Source organism: Lutjanus erythropterus, chromosome 12, assembly GCF_056507025.1.
Source record: "Lutjanus erythropterus isolate fLutEry1 chromosome 12, fLutEry1.hap2, whole genome shotgun sequence".
Classification (NCBI taxonomy): Eukaryota; Metazoa; Chordata; class Actinopteri; order Lutjaniformes; family Lutjanidae; genus Lutjanus; species Lutjanus erythropterus.
The window spans coordinates 25,853,137-25,866,612 of record NC_139328.1 but is presented as its reverse complement, the minus strand read 5'-3'; the positions used below and the strand labels follow the sequence as shown (position 1 = coordinate 25,866,612).

Below are 13,476 nucleotides of genomic sequence, written 5' to 3'. Positions count from 1 at the left end.
GCCACTCTGTCTATCACTGCTTATTTCTTCATGGCTCTGCTTAGATGTAGAAGTCATGCAAAGAGTTGCTTTAATGCTGCAATGAAGGTGTCCCGCCAGCTACCCTGTAAAGGACACATCACAGCGTCGGCTCTGATCTGCTTCAGAAGCAACTGAAGTAGCCGTCCTTACAGTTTAATCTCAAGACACTGTGGCCAGAAGTGTCTTTGCTTACTCACAAGTCAAACTGGACAGGCGCCATGCTCTCTCTCTTCAGAATAATTGGTGGCTGTTGAAAGTAGAGCTCTGACACAAGTTTAGATATGATCAACTTACATGTATAATACTGGATTTAGTTATGAACTCATGAACTCATTGTGAAAATGCAGCCGACACACATTATATTACTATAGAAAAACAAAACATCAGAGTGATTTTAATGTGTTAACTTCAGTCAAAACCCTGTTCACATAGGACTAGTATTACCAGGAGACCTCATGTAATTTAATTAGTTAATTAGTATTTTACTCAGATTTACTGACATTATTCCTGGATATGATGTCATGGCTCTGTGTAACATCAAACTTGTAACATCACAGAAACAGAGCATCTGTTCTTCAGCAGTCACATTAGTAATATAGTTTAGAGTCACTCTGCACACTTTCTGCATGTGTTTGAAGCATAAATACACATTTGCAGCTGATTTAGATCACATAATGGATGTTATATGGCTGTTCTGGAATATGACAACCTTTTGTTTCTCTAAAACTGTCATCACTTATTTAAAATGAACACATACAACCTCACAGCACAGCTGTTGACCGCTGTTCAACATACTATAAGCTGTGATCAAATTTCATACTTTTTCTATTCAGTGACATCAGAAAGGTAATATGTGGTGTAATTTTAACCCTTAAAATTATAGACGTGGTGGTTGTTGCACAGGATTAAGATCACAGACGCCCTCTGCAATTCTTAAAAATTACTAGAGGTCCCCAGGTTAATACTAATCTTGTTTTAGATGATCCATAGTTGATATTGGAAACTTTCATCACATTTGATTTGAGCCCTTTCTCAAAAAACTTTGAATTGTGAAACATTTATTTAGACTCTGGAGATGCAAGGCTTACACTGGACATGTTTTACTGTCAGGAATAATGTTTATCTTAGATGATGATCAGAGCTGGATATCGTTTCAAATTATGTGCCAATATTGCTAATGTAAATCCATCCATAGATGTCTTAGTAAATTATTTAATGCTGTTGTTGAACACAAGTTGTAAAGTTATGATTTAGGAAGGGTTTGATCAAAGAGTTGGTAGACAACAGGAATTTTAAAATAAGTATTGATAAAATATTTTATGTTTTGAGTTAGTAAGCAGCTGAGAGTTTGTCGCCTGTCCATTTTGGGAGTTCTTCATCCAGTCCTCAATTATCCTGTTAAAGATGCACCAAATTCCGATGAGGTGTTTGTGGTTGAGTGCATGAGGCTTAACTCAAATGTGGGTCTTGTGTGCACTCATTGGCTCCTTCATTGGCTCTAACTGAAATATGGAATATGTGCATTTTGAATTTAGGGATTGAAAGCTGCTTTGGACTGTGCCCTAAAATATTTTACACTTAGCAGCAAGTAGCACAGATAATTTGAGTTTAGCTGCAATAAATCTTCGGATAGGTAGTGAAAGTTTGCATTTGTCTGTCAGTATTTTCAGTTGTTGTCATGAGAAAGCAGCTGCTGCTTCACTGCGTCTTTTAGCAGCATGTGGCTTCTTGCATGCAAGGTAATCTTTGTCTGCCGCTGCTCTGCTCTGAGGCAAAGTCTTGCCTGGCGCCTCAGCAGTTAATGACACACTGATGATATTATCAGGCAGTGGAGACAAACTGTCCTGTCAGAACAATTACTCTTAATTTGCAATATAATTCTGTAGTCGGTAAAAGTAAAAAGAAAAAGTAGTGAGTCACCTACAGGGAGTTTTGTCAAATTTGCCATCTTCATGTCTGTAACAGAAATCACTGCTTGTCTTCATTGCCTCTAATAGTTGCTGATATACCATCTTCTTCAAAAGAAGCATCGTACATGCTGTGATTGTACGCTGAATGTTAAGACTGATGCCTGAGGTGGGATAAAGCTTGAGGGTGTGAGAGCATATGGCCAGACTGTATACAAGCGCCAAATTTTGCTCTCTTCCCTGTGTGTTTAGTGTGTTTGTGTGTGACTGCTGCTCTCTGTCGCCCACAGAGCACCTTTAACGTTGCGGTGTTGAATGTCGGCGCCCCGGCGGCAGGTATGAACGCCGCTGTGCGTTCTGCTGTCAGAGTGGGAATCACTGAAGGCCACAAAATGTTTGCTGTCAACGATGGCTTCGAGGGATTCTACAAGGGACAGGTAAGAGAGAACCTGATCTGTCCTGGTTATATTTATGTACAGTACTTTGTCTGGGCTGCATCACATGTTCTGTTATTTATTTAATTTATTTAGACATGTTGCCTGCGAAAAAAAAAAAAAGCGAAAATGCTCATTATAGTTTCTCAGAGCCCAAAGATGGCATCTTCGAAAGACTTGTTTTGTCTGACCAGCAGTCTAAAACGCAAAGATATCCAACTCACAGTGATATAAAAGAGAAAACCAGCAAATTCTTACAGTTAAAAAGCTGCTTCAAGAGCAGGGTTATATTTTTACCGTAAACCCTAATTAATGCTAAACAGACAGTTTCCAAAAAAATATTTTCAGACGTGCTGAGATATTGTAAAAAAAGCACTAACATTTCTTGCCAAGATGTTGGCTACAAATAGGTGATAAAATCATTCAGACACTTCATGTGATACGTCTCCTGAAGTGTTAGAACTACACAATGAATATTGATTAACTCTGCTAATAGTGCCCCTCCACACTGTCTGTCCCCATCTATCTCTTGTTTACAGGAGTTGAATTGGGCGTTTTCACACATTTTCTTCCCTCATAATGACCCAATAATGACTGCCGAATTATCATTCCATTATCATATGAACAGCTCTATCTGTATGGGCCATCAAATGCTGCTTTCTAACTCTGAGACTGAAAAATGCAGGTTTTTCTTTTTATTCCCCTCACATAGTTAAACAAAATAAATAAAATTTTTAGTAGGACTAATAGGCAACTAGTGATTATTTTCATTGTTGATTAATTGATTGTTTATTTTCTTCATTAATCAGTTAGTTGTTTCAGAAACACTGATCTATATTTTTCATAATTTCCTGACATTTTATGAACCAAAGTCTGTATGGCCGAATACGTTTTGTTTGTCCACAAGCCAAATATATTCAGTTTACTGTCATACTCACTTTAAAAAATGACTCAAACCAATTAATCAATTCTAAAAAACAGTTGGCAACAAATTTCTCAATTGACAACCAGTCAATTAATCTTTGCAGCTCTTCTTTCTATCTATACGCATTTTAAAGTAGACTGTTGAAGGTTTTGGACAATGTTTTTATCCCACCAGTGGGATTGCCAAACCCATGAATTATATAATTGTTGCTGATTGTTGATTAATTTTTTGTCCACCAACTTGTCATTTTAGCACCCTGTTTGTCCAAAACTTAGGGTATTTTCTCTCAATTTAAGAACTATTTGGAAACAGTTTACTCTTTTTTAGAAACTAAATATTGTAAAAAAATAATATAGTGATTTTTGTAGCTTCACAGTACAGCAGCGAGTAAAGATTTGCCTGCAGCAATTTGGCAGAATAATGAATTTTTACCATTTATTGAAAAAAGAAATATCTGCATCACTTTCTCTAAAGCAGGGGTTCTTGAACTTTACAGCATTTACATGTTGCAACATGTGGACTTTTCTTCAGTTGAAATATTTTCAGCAGTTAAGAACACATGTACAGTACAATTCAGTAATGAAGTCTGTACTAGTTTGTTCTCGCTCAGTATCTCAGTATTGTGAGAACGTGAATGCAAAAGAAGTTTATCCAGCCTAAATAAATAATACAGTCATGCTGTGTACACTGTTGCTCTGTGCAGTCACGTTACTCAGATATGTGCAGAACATTATTCACCTGAACTTGACTCCGCTGACAAGTTAACATATCTGAAAACGTGATTGGCCAGACTGTTCTCCTTTTCCTCTGTGACTTTCTATCATAAATGTCTTTTATTACACCCGATGTTTGAAAGCTGTGACTTTGGCTCCTGCATTCCTCGGTGATCCAGGAGCAAATTCTACTCTTGGTCCATGGATATGACCATAAACCTGCAGCATTCCTTGGAGGTCATAGTGACTTGAGTGACCAGTAGCAGGGAGCAGGAAGTGGCAGTGCAGTCACTCTCCTCCCTGCTCGCTGCACTTGCTGCAGTGATAAGACTAAAGGGTGTCCAGATAAATAGTGCTACGTACTGTAAGCCACTACCGCTGCAACTATACCACACACAATCTTTGTCTTGGTCGTGCGTCTGTGATTACATGCATGCTTTCTGAAAAGACACACACTTTTTCCGCTGTGCAGAGAGAAGCAGTGACCTGTTGCAAGCGATGTCGCCCTGAGGCGAGTTGTCACACAGAGGGATTAGACTTGATTGAAAAGTGAAGCTGTGATCCCGAGTTAAAACCCCAACTAAGTAGGACACTGATTATAATGCAGGGCTGTTGGTTAAATGTAGCGACACTGGCACACACAATGTAGGCTAATGGATTTTAGTTACAGTTTGCAGTCAATGCATTGAATAATTTGATTTTAGAAAAATTCAGACAAAAACTCCAAAATCAGTGTACCTGTTAGTCTGGAAAATTCTCTTTTGTAGACAGTAGATCCAATAAAATCTGCCAACAGTGAGGCCTGTGAATCTGTGTACAGTCAACAAAACTAAATATTAAAGTTTATTACTGGCGAAGTAGTTTTACCACAAAAAGTTAATAATTGTGACAAATCTGTTTTTTTAATCAGATCAAGGAGATCAAATGGGGAGACGTCGGTGGTTGGACTGGCCAAGGAGGGTCCCTGCTGGGGACAAAACGGTAAGTTGAGATGTAAAAAGTGTAGATGTGTAATTTAATTAAAATTTAACTAATTGCACTGAAATGGTAAAAATCAATAAATAAAAATCAATAGAAAAAAACATTATTATCCCTGTCATTTCTTTAAGATTGATTTCTATCTTTGAAAATCAATAAAGTCGTGGATCATCAGAAGGGAAAATCTTGACCTTAAACTTTGATGAGTTAATTTACCACAGAGCAACTCAGATATTACATTACTCTTCTTACCATGGGACCTTAATCCCACCTGAACGGGACATAATTCTGTATAAATGTCATTCCATCCTTCTGCCACTTTATTGTTCACCAACAAAACGCTTGTTTTTTTCTCAGGATTATTATGAATTTTTATATGTTCCTGCTATAGCTGTGCCCTAACGGACTAAAAAGGGATATAATTTAAAAAGGGATATATAGGGTTTCTCCTAGTAACTTTAAATAAAAACAGTTTAAAAGAAGTTAAGCGTGACATTGTTTAATCTGTTGAATTATTTCCTTTCTATATCCCAGAACTCTTCCAGGCAAACATCTGGAAAAGATTGCTGAACAGATGAGGATCCATAACATTAACGCCCTGCTTGTCATTGGAGGATTTGAGGTATGGAACTTTACCTCTTCTTCTATTATTATTATTATTATTATTATTATTATTATTATTATTATTATTATTATTATTATTATTATTATTATTATTTAGCACAATAGCAGTTTTTTAAAGCTGTAATTTCACAATATTTTACCTTTCTGAACATGTTTTATCATTTAGGAAAAAAGAAAAAAACAAGCTTACTCAACCCTGTTTTTGTCTGTTTTAATATTTACTCATACTTCTGACAAAAGCAGAATTCTTGAAAAGATAAATCTGATTTTTTTTTGTCTTATTGTACACACATACATTATTAGTATTAAGCATTCTCTTTCCAGTGTTTTTTGTTCACTATGTATTGTATTGTTTAACATTGAGTCCATTTCATATTCACTGTTTTGCCTATATGACATTTCAATTTGCAAAAGATATCTTTACATCCAAATATATTTTTTAAAAGAGACATTTAAGACACATTTTAAATGTTATAGGCTCTCTCCTTGTCTGTCCATACATGGTTAGTACTTTATGGCCAAGCTATAAAGCCAGACTTTGGGATGAATAGTTTGTAAAGCCTCAATTTGAGTAAAAAAAAAAAAAAATTACCTTCAAGGACCAGTTTGTAGGATTTAGTGGCATCTAGTGGTGAGCTTGTAGTTTGTAAACACGTCGTCCCACTTTCTCCTTCAAAGTGTGCTGGAGAACCTACAGTGGCTGTGAAGAATGTGAAAGGCTCTAGAGGTTCTAGAGCCAGTTTTTGGTTTGCATGCCCGAGGCTTTGGTAGAAACATAGTAGTTCAACTTGGCAGCCTCCGTAGATGAGCCCTCTTTAGGTATAAACCGCTCATTGTACGATAATGACAACACAACTATTCTTTTTTTCAGGTGATTATACACTAATGAAAACATACTTATGAATACTACATTAAATATCTTCCATATTCTGCCAATAAATTCCTGTAAATTGTACACAATAGTATTGTAGTATTCTAAATGTGCAAGTCACATTTTGTACATGAAAATTTTCATTTCAGTCGCTAATTGAAACAAATTGTAGTATTCTAAATAAAACAAAAAAAATAACAATAGAATGATGGATAAATAAAAATAAAAAGTAAATATTCCCAAAAGTAGTTTCTGACATGGCAGCTTGACCAGAACCTCAACACTGTCTCCCTCCCTGTCTGTCTGTGTGTGGAGCTACAACGTCCTCTGTGTGTCTCACCGTCCGTTGTGATTAGTCTGGCTCTCTCCTCTTGGCTTCTCCCTGATGTACACTCCCCCAGATCTTTGTCTGTCCCATCCACCTGCCTTTGCTGTCTTTGATCCTCCTACTGCATCTCTTACCAACAGGCCTCACCCAACTCAGGCTCCTCCCACTATGATTTTTTTCACCCCATAAAATGTCCTCACTGTACTTGTGTAAAGACCTTGGCACTGAGCCTCTTCATTTTCCTCCCACACATCATTCTTCTGTCTGTACATCCACAACAACAACCAATTAAGATGCTGGCTCTCACTACTGCAGGCCTACGTGGGATTACTGGAACTTTCTGGTGCACGGGACAAATATGACGAGTTCTGTGTGCCCATGGTTATGGTCCCTGCCACCGTGTCCAACAATATACCCGGTTCAGACCTCAGCATTGGCTCAGACACCGCTCTGAATGCCATTACTGACGTAAGTGTGGCTGGACTTAGAGAGCGTATGTGTGTGTTTGTAGTCGGACTCAACACACACACACCGTCCAGCCTGTTGGAGTTTGGGGCTTCGCTGATCGACAGCTCGTGTCCTCACATTAACAATCAGAGGGGTGACTTTTGCTTTTACACCACAGTAGAATTCATGTGTGCAGGAAGGGGCTACTCATCCTGGACCCGCCTAAATACATACAGAAAATAGTAATTTATATGCAAAAATAAATATAAAAGAATAACTTTAAGCATTTTCCTTCTTAACTACCCTGGACAGGAGCCGGTTGATTGACAGCTTGGCCTTTCAATGAATAACAGAAGCAATAGGGAAAAAAAAGAAAGGGAAAAAGGGATAAAGAGATAAATTCCATTTTCTGAAAATAAAGATATTTTTTTAATGTATGGAAAAAATAGTAATTTTTATGCAAATATATGTTAAAAAAATCAGCTACAAACAGAAACAAGTGAACAAATGTGAAAATAAATTGAAATTATGATTATTCTTTTATATTTTGTTTTTTTCTTTTTATTTCCACATTTATTTATTCTTTTATCTGTTTCCTTTTACATCTCCAAAATGTATTTTCTTATTGTTTTACAGGTTAGTTTGTCTTCATGGCACTCTTATGACTCCATAATATTACACTAAATATCGCAATTGTAGCATGAACCAGAGTACAGTCTATACATAGATAACAATTTTTAATATTTGCTCCCAACATGGTTGGAGAACAGTCGATCATATTAGTGTCTTTTCAGTACATTAAACCTTTCTTGTTTTATTACAAGCGTCCCAGATTTTGTTAACAGTTGCTAAAATTATAAAGGGAGTCACAGCAGTTGTGTTTGAGAGCCTCTGCTGAAAAGTGTCAGTGGGCTGTAATGTTTTCTGTGTAAACACAGGCAACCTGACACTCAACCAAACCTACATATATATATACGTATGTATACGTAGGATTTTCATAGACTTTAGTGGAATGTACAGGCTTTAACCTTCTGTTTTCACAGAAACAAAACCATATCATAATGGTAGTAAATAGTGGTACAGAATTCTACACAATAAAAGTATGAAAACAAAGACTCAAACATACAAATTCAAACAGGTGACCTACTTTCAGACAGACAATTTGTGAAAATATAATGAATTACATTTTAGTTGGTTATTAAGTTTACCACAGGTCAGTGGTCTTATCAAGCAGAAGAAATTTACTGACAGTTATCACAGGAGCTAATAAGCAGGAGACACAGAGCAGAAAACCGTTGTTTCTGGTTGTTGTTGGAGGCGAGCTGGTCAGCGAAGGTCCCAGGTAAGTGTTTGGGCATGCAGTGACGTGTTGTGGCATGTTTTTGGCGCGTGACCCTGGCGTGTTCGTGCAGCCTTCTCTGTGTTTGTTTAGGAAACAGCAGGTGACCGGACGGTGGTCTGGTTCAACGCAACAGGGAAACTCTGCTCGAAATGGCACAGAGTCGGTGTGTTTAGAGACTAAGTCTGCATGTTTGTCGTGGTCACGAAGTCCAGCATCACTGAATGAGGTTTACATTTTAGTCTTTAGGTCCTGTGCCTGATTTCAGCCTCTCTTCGTGCCGGATTTAAAAAAAGAAAAAAAGCCCTTTGCCTTGTACATAAAAGGAAACATCGCTCAGAGCCTTTGGAGTCCCACCCTCCCGGTCTTTATCTTGTCGCGTCAACACCGTCACATGTCGGCCAGGGTGAACCATCCCAGTCCCCCTTTCACTCATCCCATCTCCTCTCAGCTAAAGGGAAGACAAAGCCTCGGTCACCTGGAGAGAGCCAACCAGCAGAACACACAGACCAGTACACACACATTACAGAGCTTCTTCATGGTCTCAGTTCAATTAAAAGGACTCCCTTTGCTTGTGTCCTTCAGGCGCCAGAAACCACATCAAAATTTCTTAGATGGATTTCTTAGGTGGATAACTGTCCACTTGACTCAAACCTCTGTCTCCTGGATGAAAGTGTGGGTGTTTAACCCATTCATCCACCACATCTTCCTGCACATAAAAAAAGTTCACCATGTAACCCTTTGTTTAACTGGTGTTTTTAAACTGGCATTAGTTATATCAAAATATAAGTGGTTCACATTCAAACTTAACTTTTCAAATCTTAGAGAGTTCTCATTTGTTGTCTATATACAAGATGCTGCAGATGTTTGGAATTAACTTTTTGCTTTGACAGTTGCATTTCAAAATTAGATGTCTGTTGCTGCACACATTATAGAAAAAAAATACGAAAAGCAGATCAAGAAAAACATTGATTTCTTGCTTAGTGCCTTCAAAATAGTGTAAATAGTATACTATATATGAAAATTAATACATAGAACATACTGTAAAAGTATTAGTATGACAAAGTAGTAGAGAGTACAAGCCAGGAGAGCCTCTATGCACCATGAAGCAGCTTGTAAGAACACTTCAGTCTCTACACAAGGACACACTGACAGGGTCTCAGATATGCATTGTGCCCCCCAGTGGTCTAACCTCATATTACGGCCACCACCATCAGGCCTTTGAGTCCCTGCTGGAGCTGTACGAGGCCCGGGCCGACTACGAGGAGTTTTGCATTCCGATGTGCATGCTGCCTGCCACCATTAGTAACAATGTGCCCGGCACTGACCTCAGTCTTGGCGCTGACACAGCCATCAACGCCATTGTGGAGGTAAGAGCCCAGACAAGAGAAAAGCATTACCAGAGAATAATAACAGCGGGAAGTATTCTGCAGTGTCACCTACTAAATAATGATGACTGTTGATGTAAAGATGAAACTGCCCAGCCATCACGCCACCCGTGGTGTGATCATCAAAAGTTTAGCCCAGCGTTTTTCAGTTCAGGTCTGGATTGATGGACGTAAATGGTTCATGGGAGATTTAAAAACCTCTTGTACTGATGCATTTGTCCTCCCCAAAGGATATGTGGGAAAAAGTTACATCTTGATCATTTTTGATAATTTTGTTCACATCTGATAAACTGACAAATCTGTTGTCATATTTTGGTTTGAAGCCTTATCATAGCATGACTGCTTGTCAGTAAGTTTTTTTTTTTTTCAATAAATTTGCACCTGCAAGAAAAACAAAAGGTCCACAAGACAAGAAGACAAGGATATTACATAAACAAAAGGAAACCATAAAGAAAATGAACATAAAATTTAGAAATTGTCAACAGAATTTTCCTACATCTCCTTTGGGAACAACAAACACATTAAGGTTGTTTTTTATGCAGAGTGCACAACGTAAATTCAATGCAGGAAAAGCACACCTGATTCCTCTTATGAAGCTAATGTATTTATTTGTTTGCTATATTTAATTTAAGTTTTCATTCATAAGCAAATTCTCTTAACTTTTAATGTTTAATTTCTGGGATCATGAGACAAGTGGTAGCTTCATGGGCTAAAGAAGGCAGGGAAAGTCTTTGTTCATTCGCTATGATCCCAGTTCATCTACTCTGCTTTGATCTGACTCCTCTTGTAGCATGGACTGTCAACAGGTATCTGTGTCTGCATGTTTACTTACTATTTTATCTAATGCACTTTATCTGCCAAAGTAGAGCTGCAGCTGATCACGATCATCAGTTATGTTTATTCATAAATGTTTTGATTTATTGTTAAGTTTATAGGCATAATGATAATTTATCATCACGCAGCCCAAAGTGATGTCTTCAGATTGTTTATTTAGACTGATCATAAACCAAAAACTCAAACGTTAGCTAAAAATTCCCACATTTGAGAAACTGAAACCAAATTTGCATTGTTTCCCTTACTTAATTAATTTGATTAATTCATTCTCTAAAATGTTTTTCTGTTGATTAAATAACAGATGAATGTTCTGATCATCCCAGCTTTACTTTGATTATCTTTTGCTGTTGCATGTGGTGGAACAAATCTACCATTTTGTTTGGTAATAACTGAATAATCTGTGTGTGATCCAGACATGTGATCGCATCAAGCAGTCAGCCAGTGGCACCAAGCGACGGGTTTTCATCATTGAGACCATGGGGGGCTACTGTGGCTACCTGGCCACTGTGGGTGGACTGGCTGCAGGCGCCGACACCGTCTACATCTACGAGGAACCGTTTGACATCCGGGACCTGCAGGTCAGAGATCGTCTGCCCACAGAAAATCCATGTTGTGTAACTTTTTATTAAAAGCAAATGAGTAGTTGAAGGCCTGTGAGCCTTGATTCTTCTTCTGTGTCTGATGAAGCAGCACAGATCACACTTCACTGTTCACGTGAGCGTTGCAACAGCAGCTTCCAGCAGTTGATCGCTGCCTCTGTTTGGAGGTTTCAGGAGCGTGCAGGTGACCCAGATTATGGCGTTGCGGACGAAGCAACTTATTAATAACCTCTGAGCTGCATCACTCATTCACATGACAGACAGATCCCATCAACACAGATCAGGTCGGGGTGATAAGGCATCACCGTGTTCACACCTTTAACATTTACACCCGCAAGAAAAATAGAAGTGCCGCAAGACCAACAACTAAATGAGACAGAAAGTGTAAAAATATTGTGTTATAAGTAAAAGCCCTCAAAATCTTAAGTAAAAGTTCATAAGTCTTAGGCATTAAAAGCTTTAAAATATAATTAAAGTACCACCAGTAAAAGTACTCATGCAGAATTGCAAATTTAAGAATAAAATGTATTTTATATTACAAGATTATAATTAGTGATGCCGTAGTGTCTTCATAATAATTGTTTTTTACTTTAGTGCCTTGTGTAAGCCACTTTGTACTCTGCACTGTGTTTATTTAATATAATTTGGATTTTGTAAAATAATTCTTCTCTCATGTCATTAATAGAGCCCCAGATCATTGTATTACATGTTAGACAAGATAAAAATAAATGTGTGGCAGATACTGTTTTTAAGTTGTTCCATCTCACCACACTCACGCTGAAAAGGGTGTTAGAGAAGTAACTGTATTTAACAGTAAAATGCTTTTTTCACCTAATGTTCTCGAAACTGCAAAAATGATGACAAAATGAAAACAAAACTATAATATTCTAGTACTGTAGATGGAAGGAGCCCTTTAACACCAAAACAAAACTTTGTTTTGCATTGAAACCACTCATGGCGTCATCAGATGGGTAGAAGCTGAAAAAATGGTGCCCCCTGGTGGAGTAAATGCCACCCTGCACATCTTCATCTGTGGGGAGTGATGAGACAGAGCGGAGGCGTGTGATTTGTGGCTGGATCAGCTGCTCGTGCAGATTGCAGGCGGCCGTTGTTCCAGTTTAATGTGAGGCTTTGTTCTGTGTTTTCAGGCCAACGTGGAACATCTGACACAGAAGATGAAGACGAGCATCCAGAGGGGCATCGTGCTCAGGTGAGCTTCGATACTCACACACCTGTCAGTTTGTTCTTTTTCTAATGTTTAAATTTACATTTCCAGTCCGCCGCTGTTTCCATGGCATTACCTTGCTACACAATGTTTAGACAGTGTATTTGTGTGTGTGTGTGTGTGTGGGGGGGGGGGTACTGAGGGAGAGGACACAACAAAAGGAGTGTAAAAATGTTTCTTCTATTTTTTTTTTTAAATGATTAATCAGTTATATTATGTGAGGCAATACTGTAAATATTTATTTGTCAGCGATTAATTAAACAAAAGCAACCTGTCTTAAACTACCTATGACTGCTAATCGACTTTACAGACTTCACTTCATGTCATCTATTGTGGCTATTTTGGTCCACTGCACCCTCACACTGTTTAAATTGCTCCCAGCAGGAGGACGGAGGTCTGTGGAAATAGGACGAGTGTTGTATTTTGGACAGTGTGTAGGTGACATTGTGTGCTGAGGTTTGCACCTGCGTAATTTCATTATTACGAGACACGCTCAAGTGCAGTGGTGCATTGCAAGTGGCTCTGCAGGTTGCAGTGGACAGCAGATTGATGCCTAGGCTCAAGGGCACTTGAGCACTGCAGGTATAGAGAACAGACCACTTGATGGCACCTGCAGCTCTTTTCCACCAAATTAGCTGTGGTTCTTGAAACAGTTGCAATCAAGATTCTTGAAACCTTGCATTCTTGGTCTTATCTGGGGAACCAGCTTGCAGTTTTGAACTGAAACGTAATCCACTTTGGAAAATCCTCCTTTTTTTTTTTTCCAGTTTGGAACCACCTTTTTGGGTTCCGATTAGAACGGTTCAAAATTAGGTGTGCAAACCGGGTCCATGTTGTTGGAAA

At 38.3% G+C, this 13,476-nt stretch overlaps 1 protein-coding gene across 6 annotated transcripts in view; it reads left to right on the top strand.

Annotated features, from left to right (window-relative positions):
• LOC146318062 (ATP-dependent 6-phosphofructokinase, platelet type-like) overlaps positions 1 to 13,476 on the top strand; it is a 39,512-nt gene that overhangs the window by 22,082 nt on the left and 3,954 nt on the right. For 3 of the 6 annotated variants that reach the window (XM_084731505.1, XM_084731501.1, XM_084731503.1), the window contains 6 exons: positions 2,219 to 2,365; positions 4,911 to 4,981; positions 5,513 to 5,600; positions 7,117 to 7,269; positions 11,223 to 11,387; positions 12,557 to 12,618. In XM_084731505.1, coding sequence (XP_084587631.1) covers positions 2,219 to 2,365; positions 4,911 to 4,981; positions 5,513 to 5,600; positions 7,117 to 7,269; positions 11,223 to 11,387; positions 12,557 to 12,618 — 686 coding nt within the window. Of the gene's footprint in view, positions 1 to 2,218; positions 2,366 to 4,910; positions 4,982 to 5,512; positions 5,601 to 7,116; positions 7,270 to 9,804; positions 9,958 to 11,222; positions 11,388 to 12,556; positions 12,619 to 13,476 lie in introns of all 6 variants that reach the window. The other 3 variants (XM_084731500.1, XM_084731502.1, XM_084731504.1) reach the window with 1 other exon arrangement.